Source organism: Terrapene carolina, unplaced genomic scaffold (assembly GCF_002925995.2).
Source record: "Terrapene carolina triunguis isolate 2854851 unplaced genomic scaffold, T_m_triunguis-2.0 Scaffold85, whole genome shotgun sequence".
NCBI classification, from domain to species: domain Eukaryota; kingdom Metazoa; phylum Chordata; order Testudines; family Emydidae; genus Terrapene; species Terrapene triunguis.
The window spans coordinates 20,403,242-20,423,419 of NW_020664436.1; the positions used below are offsets into that span (position 1 = coordinate 20,403,242).

Here is a 20,178-nt window from a genome sequence, read left to right on the forward strand (position 1 = left end):
CACAGAACCGAACACCCTAGCCTCACCCCTTCCCCGAGGCCAAGGCCCCGCCCCCGCTCACTACATTTCCCCCTCCCTCGGTGGCTTGCTCTGCCCCACCCTCACTCACTTTCACTGGGCTGGGGAAGGGGGTTGGGGTGCAGGAGGAGGCAAGAGTTCTAACTGGGGGTACTGGTGCCTGGGTAGGGCCAGAAATGAAGGGTTCAGGATGCCAGAGGGGGCTCCAGGCTGGGGCAGGAAGTTGGGGTGCAGGAGGGGGTACGGGCTCTGGTCTGGGGGTGCAGGCTCTGGAGCCGGGGATGAGGACTTTGGGGTGCAAGAGGGGGCTCTGGGTTTGGGGGGGGCTCAGGGCTGGGGCAGGGGGTTGGGGCTCAGGGTTGGGGCACGGGCTTACCTCAGGCAGCTTCCAGTCAGCAGCACAACGGGGCTAAGACAGGCTCCCTCCCTGTCCTGGCTCCATGCTGTGCCCCAGAAGCAGCCAGCAGATCCGTTTCCTAGGCGGGGAGGCCAGGAGGCTCCACACGCTGCTCTCGCCCGCAGGCACTGCCCCCCAGCTCCCATTAGCTGTGATTCCCGGCCAATGGGAGTGCGGAGCCAGTGCTAGGGGCTTGGGCAGTGTGTGGAGCCCCATGGCCCCTCCCACCTAGGAGCTGGACCTGCTGGCCACTTCGGGGGCACAGCATGGTGCCAGGGCAGGTAGGCACTAGCCTGCCTTACACCCGCAGCACCGCCGACTGGACTTTTAATGGCTCAGTTGGCAGTGCTGACCAGAGCCACCAGAGTCCCTTTTTTGACCGGGCATTCCGGTCGAAAACGAGACACCTGGCAACCTTATATTAGACATACACTCCTGTATATATTATAAGACTAACTGTATAGTGTACTTTAAATCTGTCTGCATAAGAGGGGAATTCTAGAATTTTTATGGCTTACCGGAAGTACTTGCACAAGATGTCTAATAAATCTACTTGCAATTGTTTGTGTGGCAAGTGTCTTTGCTTTAAGTAGTAGTAGTCTTAAAACCAAACCAAACAATAACTAACAAACAAAAAACCCCAATCAACAAAATGTATGTTTTTGTTTCAGGAACAGGCACTAAAAGAGAAGCGGGATGCATGGTCCCTTCAAGTTATTCCAGTGACCTAATTGAAAACATCAATCAAGGAGAATTAATATACCCTGAAATCTGTATGCTAGAATTGAACTTGCTCTCAGCTGGCAACCCAAGCCTAGATGTACTTGCCCATGTTTTCCAGAGCTTTTTGAAAGTCATCAGGCAAAAGGAGAAAAATGCCACTTTCCTTATGCAACAGGTAGAAGATGAATGTGATTAACAAAACAGAACTTGTATAGCATGTTAATAGGAAACTGATGAAAATATTGTGCAAGAGAACCATGAAAATATTCAAGTATATACTCTTGCATCCTATCCATTATTTCGTATTGGAATATTTAATATAAACTGAAATGTTTTTATATGACTAAAGTTACAAATTAGTGACGTGTAGAGGTAAGTTACTAGACGGTATATTTTAAACGATGTACTGAAAGCTGTTTTACCTGTCTGGATTCTGAGTTCAGGTTTGCAACGCCTTGTTATGCCTATGACTGTTTATAGTCACTGTGGGCTGTGGCTAGTGCTTTGCAGCTGATCAGCATATTTTAAAAATGTTACTGTATCAGGCCAGTGTTGTAGTCAATTTGGGCTTAGGATATTAGAGTGACAGGGTGGGTGAGGTAATACTTTTTTTTTAATTTTTTTTTAATTGGACCAGTTTCTGTTGGTGAAGGAGATGAGTTTTTTGACAGAGCACTTCTTCAGGTCTGTGTCACTTGAAAGCTTATTTCTCTCATCAACAGAAGTTAGTCCAATAAAAGATATTACCTCTCTCCCCTTCTCTCTCCAGCATAAGGCCAAACACTTGTGTATCCGGGAGCAATAACTCTCAGTCCTCCATTCTGGCTACCTGTTTTTTCCCGTCCACCCTTTTACTAGCACCATACAGTCCACAGGAATCATTACAGCCCCAGAGCTAATGTAATCCTTTTAAATTAAGTAATCCAATTAAATAGACTGACTAGTTAAAAACAAACCTGTACCTCACATATGGCAGAAGACCATTCATGATCTATGAATACATGCCTGTGATCTCCTGAAAGACATTGGCATTCTAAATATTTCTGAAGCTTTTTGTGCTCTTATTTTGTTCCACCATAGAGTTTTGTAAAAACTAGCATGTCCAAGTTAATTGTGAAAGGCCTGTGTGTCATTTGTTGATTCTGGGCAACTTAGACAAATTGGAATTTAAAATAAGAAATTCAGAGGACGTTTTTGTTTAGCCTTCTATGTCAGAGGAACACCAATAATAAATTATTTTAGATATATCTCCATGAAGGGGAAAATGTGGCAAGTACTAAAAATCTTCTGTTAAATCTGTCATTCATATAATCATTTGCCTATATGAAAACAGGGAATCTTTAGAATAAAATATTAAATATGCTTTACAGTTGAAATTAGAAGCATTAACTACCCAGGAACCAGTGATCTGGAACTGGCCCAACTGATGCCCTCTGTATCAGGAAACCTTCACTGTCTCCACACTGATTCTTCAAATTATTTTTGCAAACTTACTGTAATGTGTTTGGCTGTCTCTCTCCTCACCCTGCCCCCCCCCACCCCCTTCATCTCTTCATAATCCTTTCTATACAGGCAAACCTGAGCCAGACAGCCACTGTCTTAAAAACAAACACATTTCTAAAGCTACTAAATAACTTTCTATTGGATGGCAGACTCACTTGCTCCATCTCTTATCTACACCCTGTTATTAGTCCTATCTTCTTTTTTGAAAGCCCTTGATTCCCTGGTGAAGTGTCCTAGGGCAATCTTCTGGTTGATCATTGGCAGAGACAAGGTGGTTTAGCAACTCTGATCTAAGAGTCATGAGATTTGTGTGTTCTTGGCTTGGCTGCTGATGTGCTGTGTGACAAGGTAACTCATGGCACCTCTCTGTTCCTGTTTCCCCTGCCACACTTTGTTTCCATTTAAATAGATAAGATGGACAATTTTGGGACAGGGGTTGTCTTACTATGTGTTTATCCAGTACCAAGCACAGTTGCAGCTTCTAAGAGCCATAGTAATATAATTAATTATTATAATTACCTCCCATAATACTTAGAGATTCAGTTCCTGTTTTCAGACAAATTGAGAATAAAGACACAAAATACCTGATTAATCTGATTTAGGATGAGATCTTCTTCATGACTGGTGGTTTTTATTTTGTTGTTTTTTTTTTTTTTTTAAATATGCTTTTGTGACTTTTTGGTACAAATATAAACCATTCTCTTGATAAATGATAGTCATGTAACTCTTGTGGTAGTTTTACCTGTATGGACTTTACCTGGTATTTTTATGACTAAGTTAATAATCCATCTAGTGGTCTTTTCATATTGTATTGCCTATGATGTTTGAGGCTTTATTATGACAGAGAAAAAGTGGAAAATCCTGTATTTTAATACAAATTAATGGATTTAAAATATAAATAACTTCAGGGGATAGCCTTAGAACCCAAATCACCTATGACTCCATGAGGAAAGAAGGTTGTTGATTGTATGTTTATTAATTAGTTGCTTACTTTTTAAATAAACCTCGTTCCTGAAGACTCAAAAGCCTCAAGAAAATATATATAATTTGATTTCTTTTTAGAAAGTGACAAGAATACTTTTTCCAAATCTAACACAATGTTGACTTTAGAAAGAAGAAAAGGAATACAAATCTATTGGACTAATCAGTTTAGTGATTATGAACAAAAATTGTTTGAGACTGGATTATGAAGGATGCAATTTTTTTTACTAGCAGTGAAAGTGAGGTTGCTTTAAATGTTAAAACACTATTTCACCTTTACTTGACCTGAGAATGTGTAATTTGCTTATATCTGTACAGTAAATTACTGTAGGCCAGTACTTAATCAATTTGTGGTGATGCAGAAAAGATGACATAGGTTCCTGCAATGTAGTCTGTAAGAACAATGAGTTCTCAAGTAGTTGCCAGACTGGCAGTGGCTCAACAATTGATGCTTTAATCACCTTGATCCCAAAGGCTGTCTCATAATCAGAAGCATCTGAACTAGTCAGAATCTTGCAAGCAAATTCAGTAGTTCTTTGATAGAACACATACTAAAAATCACAATTAAATCACTAACAACATTTTATTTGACAAAATCAGTTGTGAATATATTGGAATACTTAAAACAAATTCTGTTGAGTTTTGCTCTTCAAACTGATTGTGAATTGTTCAGATACCTAACTTCAAAGTTTTCTCTTGCAGGGAACTGTAAAAAGTCTTCTGGGAGGATTCCTAAATATCTTGATACAGAAGGACTCCAATTTTCATGGTGGGTATTAATGTTGTTTACTCTTTTAAAGAAATGCTGAAATTATAATAATGTATATGTTATACAGTTACAAGTATATATGCTCAAACTTTCAGCCCACAGCTATTATTAATGAACATGCAAAACTGACAAGCACATCCATGGGCACATGCAAATATCCACACTTATATGTACAATCCAAGTTGCTTGCATTTTACACTTTTATATACAAAAGTGTTGGGTTTTTTTGGTTCTGGTGGTTTTGCTGGGGGAATGATTGGAGTCTGCATAATGCCAAACAGGTGTACCTGCAGATTTGAAAGGTTTTCTGAACACCTGGACCGAAGAGATTAGTGTTAATTTAGTGTTTCTATTTTGTAGATGACCGTGTAGCTTCTTCAAAAGAAAATTACGTTATTACTTCTATAATACATTTTAGAATCAATGGATTTGTTTTTAAATGTTTAAAAGTGAAATTAGCATTCACAGAAAGTTTTAGCTTGATATTAGAGGATCAAGTCCTCAAGAGGTACAGCCATGGCAGTGTAAGCCTCCTCATCGTAGGCCATTTATGTAGGGATACCTTTTGAGGTGAGAATATCTCTATACCCAAGCAACCTGTGATTTCTTACCTAAGACTTCCATACGAATTAATTGTAATGTGTGTATTGTGGACCAGCCAACTTTCCTGTATTGCACATAATTTAAACCATCGAATAAATGTCTGGTAGCAATGATTTCTGGTTGCTACAAACCCAGCCTAGAAGTGACCAGATTTGTGTCTTGGTAACAGGCAGCTCCCATTTCACTTTTTTTTTTTTTTTTTTTTTTTTTTTTTTTTTTTTTTTTTTTTTTTTATTTTTTTTTTTTTTTTTTTTTTTTTTTTTTTTTTTTTTTTTTTTTTTTAATTTAAGGAAAAAAGCTTTTTTGCCAGAAGTGCCTATTCCAATTTAGTTACTGAGGTAGATGAAATTATCTGTATTCATTTCGTCTGATTTTTGTCACAGAAATGGTAGAATGATAGGATTTCATCTGATTGTAAGGTTGTATATAAAAGACTCAAAATTTGGTACTCTCTCTCCTTTTAGGCATTTATGTGTGAATAGTTGTTTAATATATTGCACATAAGTAGTAGCCCACTTACCTAGAAACATTTTTCATTGTGTAGTGAACTATGGTCCTATTAGATGTATTCTGTTCCTTGCCTTTGCCACAGATTTGCTGTGACATTGGGTAAGATGCTTAACTCCTCTGTTTGGTGTTCCCATTTAGCAACAGGAAATATCTGCCCCATATGAGAGCTGTGAGGCTATATTCATTAATATTCTTAACTTGAGATTCTTAATGGAGTATGCGTCACAAAATATGTTGGTTCTAATGTTTTCAGTCAGTTTATTCTGTCTCATCTTAATGTTGTCCAAAAGCAAGTTATGGCAGCAATATACTATGATATTGTATATGGAAAAATGTTCTTTATTTAAGCAAATGTTGATACCTTTTTATCATCTATGTAGCATGCCAGATAGTGCTGGTAGAGCTTCTGGTGTCTTTGATGAGCTCAAGGACATGTGCAGAAGAGCTAACCCTTCTCTTGAGGATATTTTTAGAGGAAACACCTTGTACTGTAAGTATACTACAGATCAGAAAATTCCTTAATGCAACAAAGAGTGGGGCTGAACAAATTGACTGGCAAATCAATATATGCATTTCTTTCAGGTACTATTAAGGGACCTTGTTATAACATGTTATAATGTTACTGGTTAGAATGTATATAACTGTGCCATTTACACTGTGTAAACACTAGTTAGTGAATCTATTTTTCTATTTTGCTTGTTACAATAAAATGTGGTGGAAGGAGTAGGAGAGAAGAGATGAGGTATAAATATAAATGAATTTTTTTGATGGAGGGACTTGAGCATTCATTCTTAAAGTGCAAGGAAAGGCTGGGTTTTGGAGTGGGGAGACAGATGGTGAGAGGAGGGATAATTATATTGAAGGTCCTTTCTGTTGTTGTTTGCATCATGGGCAAAAAGCCTTCCAGTTTCCCAGGAATTACCATTGTTTTGTGAACAGGAAGCACTTTCACGTTAACCAAAACAATATTTGAGCCTATTGCTTGTCGCCATTTTGCTGAACTGTAATCTGTAGTTTTGTACAGGAGACTTTGAATATCCTTCCATTCATTCTGTTCCATGTTGGAAGAATAACTTCATGGTATAGGCATTTTATTTAAATAGTAACCAACAAAGCAAGAAGACATGGAGGCCGAAATGTTTCAAAAGTAGCATGAGATTTTTTTTTGGGTGTCTAACTTGAGAAACATTGGCTGTAATCTTCAGAAATGTTGGGAGCCTACAACTTGATTTGAAATTAGTGCTCAGGACCTCTAAATTAGGCTAAGGTATCTTAAGTTGGGCATGCAAAATCAGAGGCCACTTCTGAAAATGTGGATCTGAGTTTAAATGAAGAGGTTTCTCTCTGTGTAAGCTGTATATTACGCATTAGCATTGGCTATATAGTGTTAACACAATTTGATTCTGGTTATTTTTCTGGTTTATTTCTCTTAGGAGATACTACTTAAGGGTATCTTGAAGATTGTGGAGATGAATATCTATATGAGTCCATTACAATATCTCTCCTTCCCCTTGCTAAAGAGCTCAAATTTAAATAGTAGTTCTTCACAAAAATCGACTAGTGCACTCAACAGCAAGACCGTAGGACTACTAAAAAGAGCAAAGTTTTCACAAAATAAGAAGGAAGCAGATGGTGAGAATTTGACTCACCAGCTTCTTTCTTCTTGGCACGTAGCCCCAATCCACCTGCCTTTGGTGGGACAAAACTGTTGGCCGCACATGTCTGAGGGCTTCAGTGTCTCATTGTGGTTTCATGTGGAATGTGTTCAAGAAACAGAAAGTCGCACAGAAAAAGGAAAGAAGAAGAAAAGAAGCAAACCACTAATTGTGCGAGAGAGCAGTTTTGATGGCACAGGTAAGTTATAATATTACTGAACTTATAAAGCTGAGGGATTTCAGATATTTCTACTAGACATACACAATAAAAATGCTGAACAGAAAGCTGTAATTCAATATTAGCTGCTCTGTACTGTTACAGTTAATGTATGGCACCCAAGAGTGAACTTGGCCTTATATTTTTTTGGGACAGATAAGATGTGGTAGAATGATCTCCCACTTCCAGCTTTAACTTGAAAACAGTGAAAATATTTAAAAGTGTTGAACTTTTAAGTTACCCTTAAGTGTCCATAAGAGAAGGTATTACTGATTTCAGAAGTATCATAGTGGGTTTGCCCCCACTTTGACTCACTTGCTTTCTCAGCACTACTTACTATTGTTCTCATTGAATTAGGAGCCAGAGATAATAAAATACCTATTGTGCCATCATAGCCATATTAAGGAAATGAAAGTATTCTGACTTTCAGTTGGAGGTTCTCTAGAGAAGTCTGCTTCTGTCTCTTGAGTTCATTTTGGTCCTTTATTTGAAAAGTTGATGAAGTTGTAGAGTGTTTTGTTTTTAAGTGGGAGCTGATTAATGCCGATTATAATTCGGGTTACAAAATCGTTTCAAACCCTTATTCAAGCAAGTAATTTCTCTGAATTAAATGAGACTACATATTTGAGGAAAGGACTGCTGCTGCGAGCAGGACCACCAACCCTGAAACCTTTTGCTTTAATGTGCTTCTACAGCTTTTCAAAAATTTCACCGTCTGGGCAAACATTTAGTCAAACTGTAGTCCGTGAAGGAGGGAAAAATAAGTTTCCCATTTTAAACTTCTAACCACAAACCCTTTTTACCCAAGATTACAGTAACAAGGCTGAAATCCAAAACTTAGTATGCCTGCTCCCAGTTGAGGCCTTTGCTTTTGGTGATGAAGGGAAAATATTTTACAAATTCCGTACATAGAACATTCTATTTATTGATGCACACTAAGGCTCCTGTCCAACAAAGCCCTTAAACTGATTAACTATAAGCATGCAAGCAGTTCTGTTGACTTCAGTGGAACTCATGTGCTTAAGTGCTTTGCTGGGTGAGGGCCTAAAACACAAGTGACTTGTGCCTGTACACAATTATAGTAGCTGCACCGCTGGCCCTGTGTAAAGATGCTGATTCAAAGAACATGCAGATTTATTGCCTCCAGAGTTTTCTTTTCCCCTTAAACTAAAGTGGAAAATTTAAATGCATGCCTGTGGAGATACCTTCTAGAGCAGTGGTGGGCAACCTGCGGCCCACAGGCCCCCCGCGGCCCATCAGGGTAATCCGCTGGCGGGCTGCAAGACAGTTTGTTTACATTGACCATCCGCAGGCATGGCCACCCGCAGCTCCCAGTGGCTGCGGTTCGCTCTTCCCGCCAATGGGAGCTGCGGGATGTGGCACGGGCCACAGGGACATTCTGGCTGCTGCTTCCCGCATCTCCCATTGGCTGGGAATGGTGAACTGTGGCCACTGGGAGCTGTGGGTGGCTGTGCCTGCGGATGGTCAGTGTAAACAAACTGTCTCGTGGCCCGCCAGCGGATTACCCTGATGGGCCGCAAGTTGCCCACCACTCCTTTAGAGAGTGCTTTACGTCAACTTTAATGTAAGATAGACCTAACCAAGGAAGACCTAAGTCTCCAACAATGAAACTACAACATAGTGCTTATACTAGTCAATTCACGTTTAAAGAAGTTTCTTATGATATATAAGCTGCTTTTTTGCATGTTGTGGACTGTAAACAGATGTTGTTGTAGTCATGGTCTAGTTAATTATAAATGCTATATATGCTATTTTATTTAATATCTATTTATTTTCCTAGAAGAAAGCAAATCTGTACGAATGGAGTACCTTAACTTGGGGGACAAACTTATTGAAGATGGCTGCATTCATATAATTTCATTGGGTTCCAAAGCATTGATGATACAAGTCTGGGCTGATTTGAACACTGGAGCGTTCATATTTCGGTACTGTATATTTCTGTTAGCCCAAAAGTAGGAAGAATTGTAAATTCCATAATGTATGACATCTTGTGCAAGCTGACCTGGAGTAGTAGCATGGAGTCAGCCCCAGGATAGAAGACAAAGCTATGTATATGTATGGCCTGTAGATTATTGCTTACTTAGAACAGAAAGATCATTGACATCATGCTATAAATTTATGGCACGGTGCTTTACAAACCTAAAGAAACCTTCCCTGTGTACAGGCTTTGGCTCCAGCCTTTCATCTTTTTCCAGGTAGGCATGATCCTATGCCTGTGCAGAGCAAGTTGTAAGAGATGTAAGACAAATAAGAGCTAATAAAGGACAGCAGCTGAGGGATGAAGGAATTGAGAAGGAAGGAGCGAAGCTTCTTGGATAGGTGGATGAAGGAAGAGAATGTAATTGATGCATAAGAATAGGGAGGCTGTTCCAAGTATAGGAGGCAGCATGACAGAGGAAGAGAGGCAGTAAGGTGAGAGCCTTATCAAAATGGAATGGAAGAATGTTGTCTTTCCTGGGGAGATGGAAATGGTGAGTGCTGAATTGTTCTAACCTTGGATCCAATCAACTTTAGGATAGGCTGATAGTTATCCTCCTGATCAGGCCAACTTTGGGTCTAACTTAAAATTCTTATCTGCTGGTTGGTGTCCATCATAATGTGTAAATTTGTGGACATCAACCAGCAGATTGGAGTTTTTAATGGAGTTACAACTAACTGCAACGTGGCCCTAACCTGCCTCCCCTTTTTGGCTCTTAGCAGCAGCTAATAAACAAACATGTTGTTTTTGTTTTTTATACAAACAACTGTACTTGGACCCTGAGACTGACACCTACTATAGGCACCCAAATAACAATGCCTTTTAAAGAGAAAAGAGGGTTATCTTGTTAGGAGATTGGACTGGAAATTGGGAAATCTGGCTTCTGTTCCTGGTTCTGCTAGAGATTTTCTGCAAAACCTTGGGCTAGTTGCTTATCCTTATTTCACAGATGAGCTTAATTCTTACCTACCTCAGAGATATTGTGGGGCTAAACTGGCTAATGTTTGAGGTTCTTGGATTTGTTCTGATTTGAGCACCCAAATGTTGAATCTTTCATCTAAATTTGAAAATTGAACTTCCCATGACTGGGTTACCTGCTAATGCAGGGTGGTTCCTGGAGGTGTGACTGTTTCTGCTGTTTTTGTTCATTCATAGGAAACAAAAGTATTTGTTTCCTATGCCATGTTTTTCAGACTTTTGGCTTTGTAAAAATGTAAATGCATTTTTAGTTATGACAATTTCACACAGCCTTATATGGACGGTAGCAGAAGCAGTGGGTGTTGTTGGTGGGGTTGCCCTCAAGCTTTCTAAAGAATGAAGTAGCTTTTAAAGGGGCCTCTTCGTAGAAATTATTTGCTAGAAAGGTATTTGCATCTCTGAAAACGTAAGTAAAATGCTATGCCAGTACGACTAAATTTTACAGGCTACCACTAAAGTTTAAGAATTGAGGTGTTGCTCTTAGTCTCTCTCTGTTTATACTACATCTGTGGTGGAGTCTCCTTTCTATTTCTGTTGCTGGTACTGTAACAAACTGTAACTTCATTTAAGCTGCCCTGGTGATAAATATTTGCTCAGGTTTTATTTGTATGATCTTTCTTTTCTGTTGCAAAAATGTTGCAACTAATTCTGTATGCATTGCATCTTTTAAAATGAATTTAATGAAGATTTCAGCATTCAGTCAGTTCTTTGTAAGATACAATTTTCAGAAATTGTAATTGATTTAGGCTGTCCACTACCCTGAGCATTGTCTCCTGGCAAAACTTTAAAGTCATGAACAGTTGAAACAGTGCATTAGTCAGAGTCACTCATTTTTAACAATCATATCGGCTGTTTTTTTTCAAATTGCTTATATTCCATGGGTGAAAAACCCATGATCTGATTTAATACTTAGCATTTGTATATGGTTTTAATCTTCTAAGCTGTTCACAAACATAATTTTACACCCCCCTAAAGTAGGTAATGAGATAATTTGACTTTTAGAACAGGTTGTATCCAAGTGTTTCATTACCTTTTTTTTTAATGTAGTAACCCTCACAACACCCCAGTGAAGTAAGGGAGTATTATTCTTATTTTATATCTAGGGAAATTCAGGCAGAGAGAATGTAAGTGACTTTCCCCAGGCTACAATGTCAAGAGTTCCTGACTCATACTTAGGTGCTCAGCCCAAAAGATCACAGCTCTCTATATTTAGAATGGTTTCAGAGTATATATATATACACATACATACAGAGAGCATGAACAGGTGGGAGTTGTCTTACCAACTCTGAGAGGCCAATTAAGTAAGAGGAAAAAAAACTTTTGAAGTGATAATCAAGATAGCCAAGTACAGACAGTTTGATAAGAAGCAAGTGTGAGAATACTTACAAGGGGAGATAGATTCAATGTTTGTAATGGCTCAGCCATTCCCAATCCCTATTTAACCCTGAGTTGATTGTGTCTAGTTTGCATATCAATTCCAGCTCAGCAGTCTCTCGTTGGAGTCTGGTTTTTGAAGTTTTTCTGTTTTAAGATAGCCACCCGCAGGTCTGTCATAGAATGGCCAGACAGGTTAAAGTGTTCTCCCACTGGTTTTTGAGTATTATGATTCCTGATGTCACCTGCCCACGAAAGCTTATGCTCTAATAAATTTGTTAGTCTCTAAGGTGCCACAAGTACTCCTGTTCTTTTATATTTAGAATGTCTATAATTAATAGAATCATAGAATATTAAGGTTGGAAGAGACCTCAGGAGGTCATCTAGTCCAATCCCCTGCTCAAAGCAGGACCAACACCAACTAAATCATCCCAGCCAGGGCTTTGTCAAGCTGGGTCTTAAAAACCTCTAAGGATGGAGATTCCACCACCTCCCTAGGTAACCCATTCCAGTGCTTCACCACACTCCTAGTGAAATAGTGTTTCCTAATATCCAACCTAGACCTCCCCCACTGCAACTTGAGACCATTGCTTCTTCTATCATCTGCCACCACTGAGAACAGCCTAGCTCCATCCTCTTTGGACCCCCCCTTCAGGTAGCTGAAGGCTGCTATCAAATCCCCCCTCACTCTTCTCTTCTGCAGACTAAATAAGCCCAGTTCCCTCAGCCGCTCCTCTTAAGTCATGTGCCCCAGCCCCCTAATCATATTCGTTGCCCTCCGCTGGACTCTCTTTAAATGAAAGTTAAAAAGTATTTTAGAATAAAATTGACCTTAGACCCAGTTAGAAATGCAGTTTTAGAAATATAAATAAAAGTAGATATCCATATCTCTTTACCTGTTTCTTCCTTTGCTATTTTTGTAGTATGTGTATGGATCCAAATGATGAAATGAAAGCTGGCCTGCTAGCACAGGCTGAATCACCAGAGAACATTTTCCTTATAGGCAAGTGGCAGCATTTGGCAATAACGTACTTGCAACAGCCAGAAGGCAAGAAGAATATCCATGGAGAACTGTCGCTATGGGTCTGTGGTCAGAGGTAAAGTACACTTCAGAAAATTCACGCTGTAACTAAATCTTTAAGAAGCCAGCTAGTGGAAACAGACTAATTCCTTAAGGTTTTCCTGGTGAAGAGAGAGGTCACTGAGCCAGGGTTCATAGCGGGGACAGTGTTGAGACTCAATTCTTGGGGTGGGAAAAGAGGGACATTTTGCATAGTGAGTTCTCATCTGCTTTCAGAATCCATATTCAGCCTCGGGCCCATGCCCCATACATGACCAATTACCCTCACTGTGATTTTTTGTACTGGTTCCCCTCCTCCTCCTCCTCCTCCAGTCAGGAACCAGTAGAGTAGGCAGGACACTACAGGAATTCAGACTGGGGTCAGAAAGGGTACCTGCATGGAGCTAGTAGCCGGCATCATTTCCAAGGCACAAGCTGCTAACAAACATAAAGAAGGCAGTTGATCTGTGGAAGGGAAGGAGGAATGGTTTGTGGTTTTGGTGCCTGGCTGAGAAGGAAGGCATGTTATGGGAGGGTCGGGAGGAGGGGACACTCATTTTTTTGAGAATGAGTTGGAGAGGGAGGAGGAGAAGGAAGGCATTGAATGTCTGAGAACTATCTTCTGCTCTTAAAGTGTAGATCCTGGAGGATGTGTAGATTCTGTGTTTGAAGTATTAATCTGTGGTCGGTATGCTGCCTTCTAAAATATATGATCTACTAAAAAAAATGTGAATTCCTTCCTTTTAAAAAAAAAAAAAAAAAATTTAGAATCTGTTCGGCAGGCAAGTGACTTGGGAAATCTTCGTTCTGGTGTAACAATATTACAATTGTTCTACCAGTTGCACAGTATTGTTTAGAATTACAAATCCAATTTCAGATTAACTAGTTAGTTGTCAGTGTACAACTGCTGTTTGCTTTAGTGAGAGAGGTTTTTTGGCAAGGGCGCGGAGTTAATTTTATGCACCTTGTAATTCTGCTGTGTCCCTCAAGCCATAACAGCAATTTAATTGCTGACAAGGAAGTGAAACTAGTAGTCTCTAAGTTCACTATCTAAACTGAGTGAAATACAAACAATAAGTAGTATAAATGGTTAAATGCATTATAAATATATTCTTAAAGCTTTTGTAGTAATTTAAGAGGCTAATATGTTTAATTTTATATCTTGACAGTGTATCTTTTAATATTAAAAATGAATACGATCCTGGAAAGTTAATCAAATTTACCTTACTTTGAATATTTTAGATGGAAATTCTGATAGGTTTTTCAAGAACTTTGCAATATTTAAACTTTTGCTTTTTTATTTATATTTTAGGAAACGTGAGATCAATTTAGATTACACTCTACCAAGAAAAACAAGTTTATCTGACAGCAATAAAACATTTTGTATGGTTGGTCATTGCATATCATCCCAAGAAGAACTGCTACAATTGGCTGGGAAATGGGATCTGGGAAATCTGCTTCTCTTTAATGGTATTTATCTATTTAAAGGCAAAAAAATATACATATAACTTTTTCCACTTAACTTACATGTTTTGAATGTAAAGATAGTGTAAATATGAGCTAAACAGAAACTTTTTAACATGCAAACTTACTACAACAAAAAATAAAAGTTCTACTAAATACTAAAGAGATCCCTGAATTGAGTGTTGCTTGCATATGAATTATTGTAAATAGTGTGAAGATTTTTATTTTTCTGCTTAGGTGCAAAGATTGGTCCAGAGGAAGCATTCTACCTATACGCCTGTGGGCCAGACTTTACCTCTATAATGCCTTGTAAATATGGCAAAACAATGACCGACTACTCCAAATACATAAGTAAAGACATTCTACAGTGTGAACAAATTAAGGAACTCTTCATGAAAAAGAAAGAAGTGGACGTTGGACCTTTAATTGTAAGTTTCTAGTCCAAGTTAAAGCCTGGGTTCTTAAACTCTTAGCAGTGCATTAACAAATCGGGGCCTTAAATTGCATTGGCACAGAAATCCTGGTCTGTACAAGAGATTTTATTTGTAGTTCTGTTTGTTTTGCGTTCTTTGTTTGAGGCCCTCTGCTCTCCAAGAATGGGAGTTTCCCTGAGGCCTGATTGACTTCAATAAGAAATCAGTGGAAAGAATTCCCATTGATTTCAATGGATGTTGAGTTGGGCACCTTCCTAGCAAGTAGCGGATGACTTTTGCCCCCTCCATTATTCATCAAGATTTTGTCTTCACTTGCTGTTCTGTTAATTGTTAATTGAGTCTGGCTGAACATGAAGCTTACAGGTAAAGGCGTGCACAACGGGAGGACAAGCAGGGGAAAAATCTCCCCAAAAATCTCCATGTGGCCCTGCAGCCTGGGGAGGGAGGAAGCAGCAGGGCTGCTGGCTGAGCTCCTCCTCTTCTCACTGCTACGGCTACTGCTTCTCCTTCCCTGCTGCTGGAGTCCCATTTGTTGCCTCTGCCTCCACCCCCGACTCACCTCAGTGGTTGATCTGCAAAGCAGGCAGCAGGGCTGGGACTCCAGCAGCAGGGAAGGAGAAGTAGCAACTGTAGGGGTGGGAGGAGGAGGAGCACAGCTGGCAGCCAGCAGCCCTGCTGCTTCCTCCCTTCCCCGGGCTGCAGGGACACAGTGTCGCTGCCTCCTCACTGCTGAGCGTCCCGGTCAGAGGCATCCCAAGAAATCTGCTGGAGTGCTGGGCATGGGTGTGGGGGGGTGTTCACACGAACCTTTCATTTGTGTGTGTTTTAGCATGCTCCTCAAAAAGCAGTCAAACTTAAATTCCTGCACACACCCCTGCTTACAGGTATTAGAGAGACTTCTGAATGGGCTGGAGGGGAGAGAAGATAGAAGAGTGGTGTAGGTGGAAGGCCTAATGAACCAGAGTGACATAACTTTTATTATCTTATTTTGCTTCACAGTAAAGGAAAAACTAAAAATTAAAATAGCAAAATGTTCAGAGAAATATAGTTTGTTCATGAGTGAGTTGATTTTTTTTTTTTAAGACTTGCAGAGAAATTTTTTTTGTAATTTTTCAAACGAAAGCATAGCCTGTTTTTTTCTAAAAGTATGACATTAACCCCGTGCAAGCTGCTTCTTCTGTACTATTTAGCCCTGTCTGGAGTTGAGGGGTGAATTATTTATTTTATGATAGAAGTGAATTTCGCTCTAATTTCATTACCTTTTCACCTCCTCTACTGAGGATTTTGAAGTAGTCTTCTGTGTATTAGGCATCATCTTTAAGAATGTTGGTATGTGAGCAGATTACAAGACCCGAGAACAGAGTTGAAGGTGAAAATTGTGTTATAGCAATCCTTTTTTACTTGAAAGGAGCACCTGTAGTCTTTACTATGAGGCATTACTAAAATTTTCCTTTTTTTTTTTTTTTTAAATGGAAGTGAAGCTTGTCAATCCCTTCCACCAGCAAATAACTTTTTTTTTTTTTTTTTTTAATGTACAATACTTCTAAAAGTTTTGGGGGAAAGGCGGAAGGGAAATCTCAGATTTCTGAAAGCAGTCACTATTTTCAAATATCTTGACAAAAGCCTGGGAACCACATCATGTCTCCACCTCTCAAATGTATATTTAGAAAAATTATTTTGAGAGAGGAGTAGAAACAAGTTTATTGAAGCTACTGCTCTGTATTTCCTAGGCCATAAGCTTATTCTGTATTCTTTAAGGCAAAGTAAGAACTGATTAGAAACTGGAATTTTCTTAAATGTCTGTTTCAGGAAAGTCTCGCTGTTGTCTATACCACTTGCTGCCCTGCTCAGTACACCATCTATGAACCTGTTATTAGACTGAAAGGTCAAGTGAAAACTGTGCCCTCTCAGAGACCTTTCAGTTCAAAAGAAGTGCAGAGCAATTTATTGGATCCTCATCACCTGAAAATGCTTCAGCCTGTTGAATATAAAACTCTTCAGGGCATACTGCATGAGGTTGGAGGAACAGGTGCATTTGTCTTTCTCTTTGCTAGGGTAAGAGTTTTAAAGTTAAATATTTTTTTCCCCTCAGTCTAGCACATCTATTGTGGTTTAAGACTCAGCTCTCTCGTTAGAATTTTGAAATGTAGTATTCTCACTTATTTTTTAAAAATTATGCCTTTGACATTATGGAAAATGTAGCTTGTAACATAACCAACCAACGCAATGTGGTTACTGTGCATCTTAAAAGAAACAAGAAGCTGTTGTAACAGCTTGTGATTATATCCTGCAAGTTCCTGTGCAAATTAAACTCAAAAATATTGAAAGTATAATGTGTGTTAATGTACATTGCATCTGACTTTATGGAGGTATTAGCCTCTTAAATATCAAGATATGACTTGTGTTTAAAATATTTTGGAGTTTATATAATGAAAATGTAACTTTTGTTTAATCTTTTTATTAACCTGTGCCATTGTTTCTTATTCACATATAAATATTTGAATTCATGTGTTGGTTACAAACTGCTGTTCCAAAAAAAATTGTTTTGAAATACAATGGACCTCTTCATAGGAGTTCTATTTTTTTAGCACGAAGACTTTGTGTGTTTATAGTGCATGTAATAAAAGTATGGGACCAAATTCACCTCTTTTATGCACTGTGCACATCTGACAAAATGATACAAATTAGATCGAATAATCTCTGAATGTCTTTAAACCTAAAAGGATGCTATCCTGGGCAGGGGGAGGGGCACAAGCAGTTCATAGGGCTTGCTTAATTTTGGGGTAAAATCTAAATAAATTAAAAATGGCCTAACAAAAAGGTCTGATCAAAACTAAATCCCTTACTCAGAATGATTATCTAAAAAAAAAAAAAAAAAAAAAATTAAATGAAACAAATCAAGGCAGGTACTGGGGCTAAAGTGGAGTCCTTGTACTTGGAATATCTGGTTTCCCAAAGTTTATTAATGTGATTCCAAGACTCATTTGCACAATCCATCAAATTATTATCTTATTGATAAGTCATATAGGGGAATCAATTTGTAGGGGAATGAGGCTCTCTGGTGTTCAGGCAAAATCTGCAATGGAAATTATTCCTATTAATTTTTACTGTGTTACTTAAGTTTTACATAACTACACATTCTACCATACACAGCGTTCACATCAATGAAGCATGATTTTAGAGCTGTCAAACAGCACAGGTGTTGGAAATGCAGCATTGTTACATGTACACAACAGAGTAGGATATGAATGTGTACAAAGTCAGTTGAGCCTTCCTTCTCGTACACCTCTGACTTAATTCAAATGTTATGGGTTGTCTCTCGTAGGGTCCAGGACTGCATTCCCATTGTTTACTTCTTCCATATTTGTATTGTTTGTTTACCAGCTTTATCCAGCAGCACAGCTACCACTACCTCTGTGCTATGTGTAATAGTTTTAACATTGGAGCAGACTGCTATAATTATAGGCAGTCTGCCATGTTCTAGATCTCCAGGAGCCATAAATGAAGGTGCTTTTATAGCATTTAGGAAGCGTCTCCTCCTCTTTATATAAAATACTCAACCTCATTGAGCAGGTGCTGCATATGTGATTTCCCAGAATGAAAGGGAGCTGTTTACACTTTTCTGCTCTAGTTTTATTTTTTGGAGCATCTTTTTTTCACTCCAGCGGGGATGATCTTTGTCATGGGTCTCAGACTTGTTGGAAAATCTTCATTAACTCCATTGGAAATCCTGTGTTTTTAGGTAGAATAATGGAGTAGTATTTCTGTATAGATATGAGAGCCTAATTGAACTTTAAGACAAATTGTAGTCTGGAGTCATGTAATTAATACTTTCTACAGAATATCTATAAATCTGCTCATTACACTAGCTCTATCAAATATGTTTATCACTTGAATTATTAAAACTGGCTTATTTTTAGGTTATAGATATCAGCAACTGTGAAGAGACTCAAGCTTTAGCACTACAAGTTATACTGTCGTTAACAAAATACAATCAACAGAGAATACAAGAGATGGAAAACTGTAATGGATATTCCATGATTCATCAGGTGTTGATTAAACCCAAGTGTATTGTTGGATTTCACATTTTGAAGGTATAATGCTGTTAATGTTTGTATAGTTTAATTTGGACTATATGGTTGTTTAGAACATCCGCTATGCTCTTAGTCCTAGATTTGAAGCCCTACTTGAGATGCAGATTTTTGGTTTGGAGCCCGTCCAATGCAGGAACAATTGCCTTCAATCCAGAAACAGAGAGGATGGGTGAAATGAGAGAATGTTACAGAAACCACTTGGGTTTGAGGGGAAAGAAACAACTGCAAATACAATTTTCTATAATTGTCCCCCACTTGGCAAAGTTATTTTAAGATGACAAGCTAAACAGAAGATCAATTTTTAGAAACCTACAGGTGAAATCTTAAATCGGAAGTGGAAGCTAAAAATATTATTTTAGAGGGAACTGAACTGACACTGTTCACTGTATGCTGTGACAGTAGATGGTGTAGGATGTTTTGTGAAGAGGGGAGGAAGTGTTTGGATAAATCTTGAAAGCAAAAACTGTTATCTATGTAATCCCTTACATGTAGTTTTCATAAACAGTAATCCTGGTAGCATTTCTTTTGGAACACCTGCTCTATGATGGAAATGTTTTTGATCTACTTTGTAGGCACAGGAATTCCTGACAAGGGTATTTGATGGATGTAAGGCATATGAACCTTACATAAGAATTGTATTATACCTGGGAGGAAAACTGCAGGGTTCTCAGGGAACCACAGGAATAGGTGTCCTTTGGAGGAGACCATCCCAATGACTGCCTTTGAATCTTTCAAAGCTTCATTTTTGCTTGAGAATGTTTATTTGAAATGGGCATATGATGTATGTGTGCATTGCCCTATTGAGAAAGTGGACTACAATCCTTAAATTCTGTAGACATCTTTTCTGAAGTTAGTCTATAGCTAAGGCTTTCAAAAGTGATTAGTCTTTGGATGGCCAACTTGAGACGCCTAAGAGAGGCCTGATTTTCAGAAAGTGCTGTACACCAATCTTCTGAGGATCAGGCCCCTCCTAAGGGGTGTCAAATTGGGCACCTAAACTCACTAATCACTTCTGGAAAGTAGGCCTGCTAAGCCATAAAAAGCTCTCTGGGCTTTCTGATTACTAAAATGCCTTTTTAAGAGAAAACAAAGATATGGGGTTTCTTTAAATATCATAGAATCCTAGAAATGTAGGACTTTTGGGAGGTCTAGTCCACCTCTAATCCAGTGCTGGTGCAGGATTAAGTATACCTATAAGAACGGCCATACTGGGTCAGACCAATGGTTCATCTAGCCCAGTGTCCTGTCTTCTGACAATGGCCAATGCCAGGTGCCCCAGAGGGAATGAACAGAACAGGTAATCAAGTGATCCATCCTGTCACCCACTCCCAGATTCTGGCAAACAGAGGCTAGGGACACCATCTCTGCCCTTCTTGGCTAATACCCATTGATGGACCTA

At 38.9% G+C, this 20,178-nt stretch overlaps 1 protein-coding gene across 1 annotated transcript in view; it reads left to right on the top strand.

The window, feature by feature from the left end:
• LYST (lysosomal trafficking regulator) overlaps nucleotides 1-20,178 on the top strand; it is a 127,226-nt gene that overhangs the window by 26,421 nt on the left and 80,627 nt on the right. Inside the window, exons 5-14 of the mRNA XM_029911041.1 lie at nucleotides 1,087-1,313; nucleotides 4,325-4,391; nucleotides 5,885-5,994; nucleotides 6,938-7,358; nucleotides 9,178-9,322; nucleotides 12,651-12,824; nucleotides 14,100-14,257; nucleotides 14,489-14,679; nucleotides 16,495-16,740; nucleotides 18,606-18,779. Of these exons, the coding sequence (XP_029766901.1) occupies nucleotides 1,087-1,313; nucleotides 4,325-4,391; nucleotides 5,885-5,994; nucleotides 6,938-7,358; nucleotides 9,178-9,322; nucleotides 12,651-12,824; nucleotides 14,100-14,257; nucleotides 14,489-14,679; nucleotides 16,495-16,740; nucleotides 18,606-18,779 (1,913 nt within the window). The remainder of the gene's footprint in view (nucleotides 1-1,086; nucleotides 1,314-4,324; nucleotides 4,392-5,884; nucleotides 5,995-6,937; nucleotides 7,359-9,177; nucleotides 9,323-12,650; nucleotides 12,825-14,099; nucleotides 14,258-14,488; nucleotides 14,680-16,494; nucleotides 16,741-18,605; nucleotides 18,780-20,178) is intronic.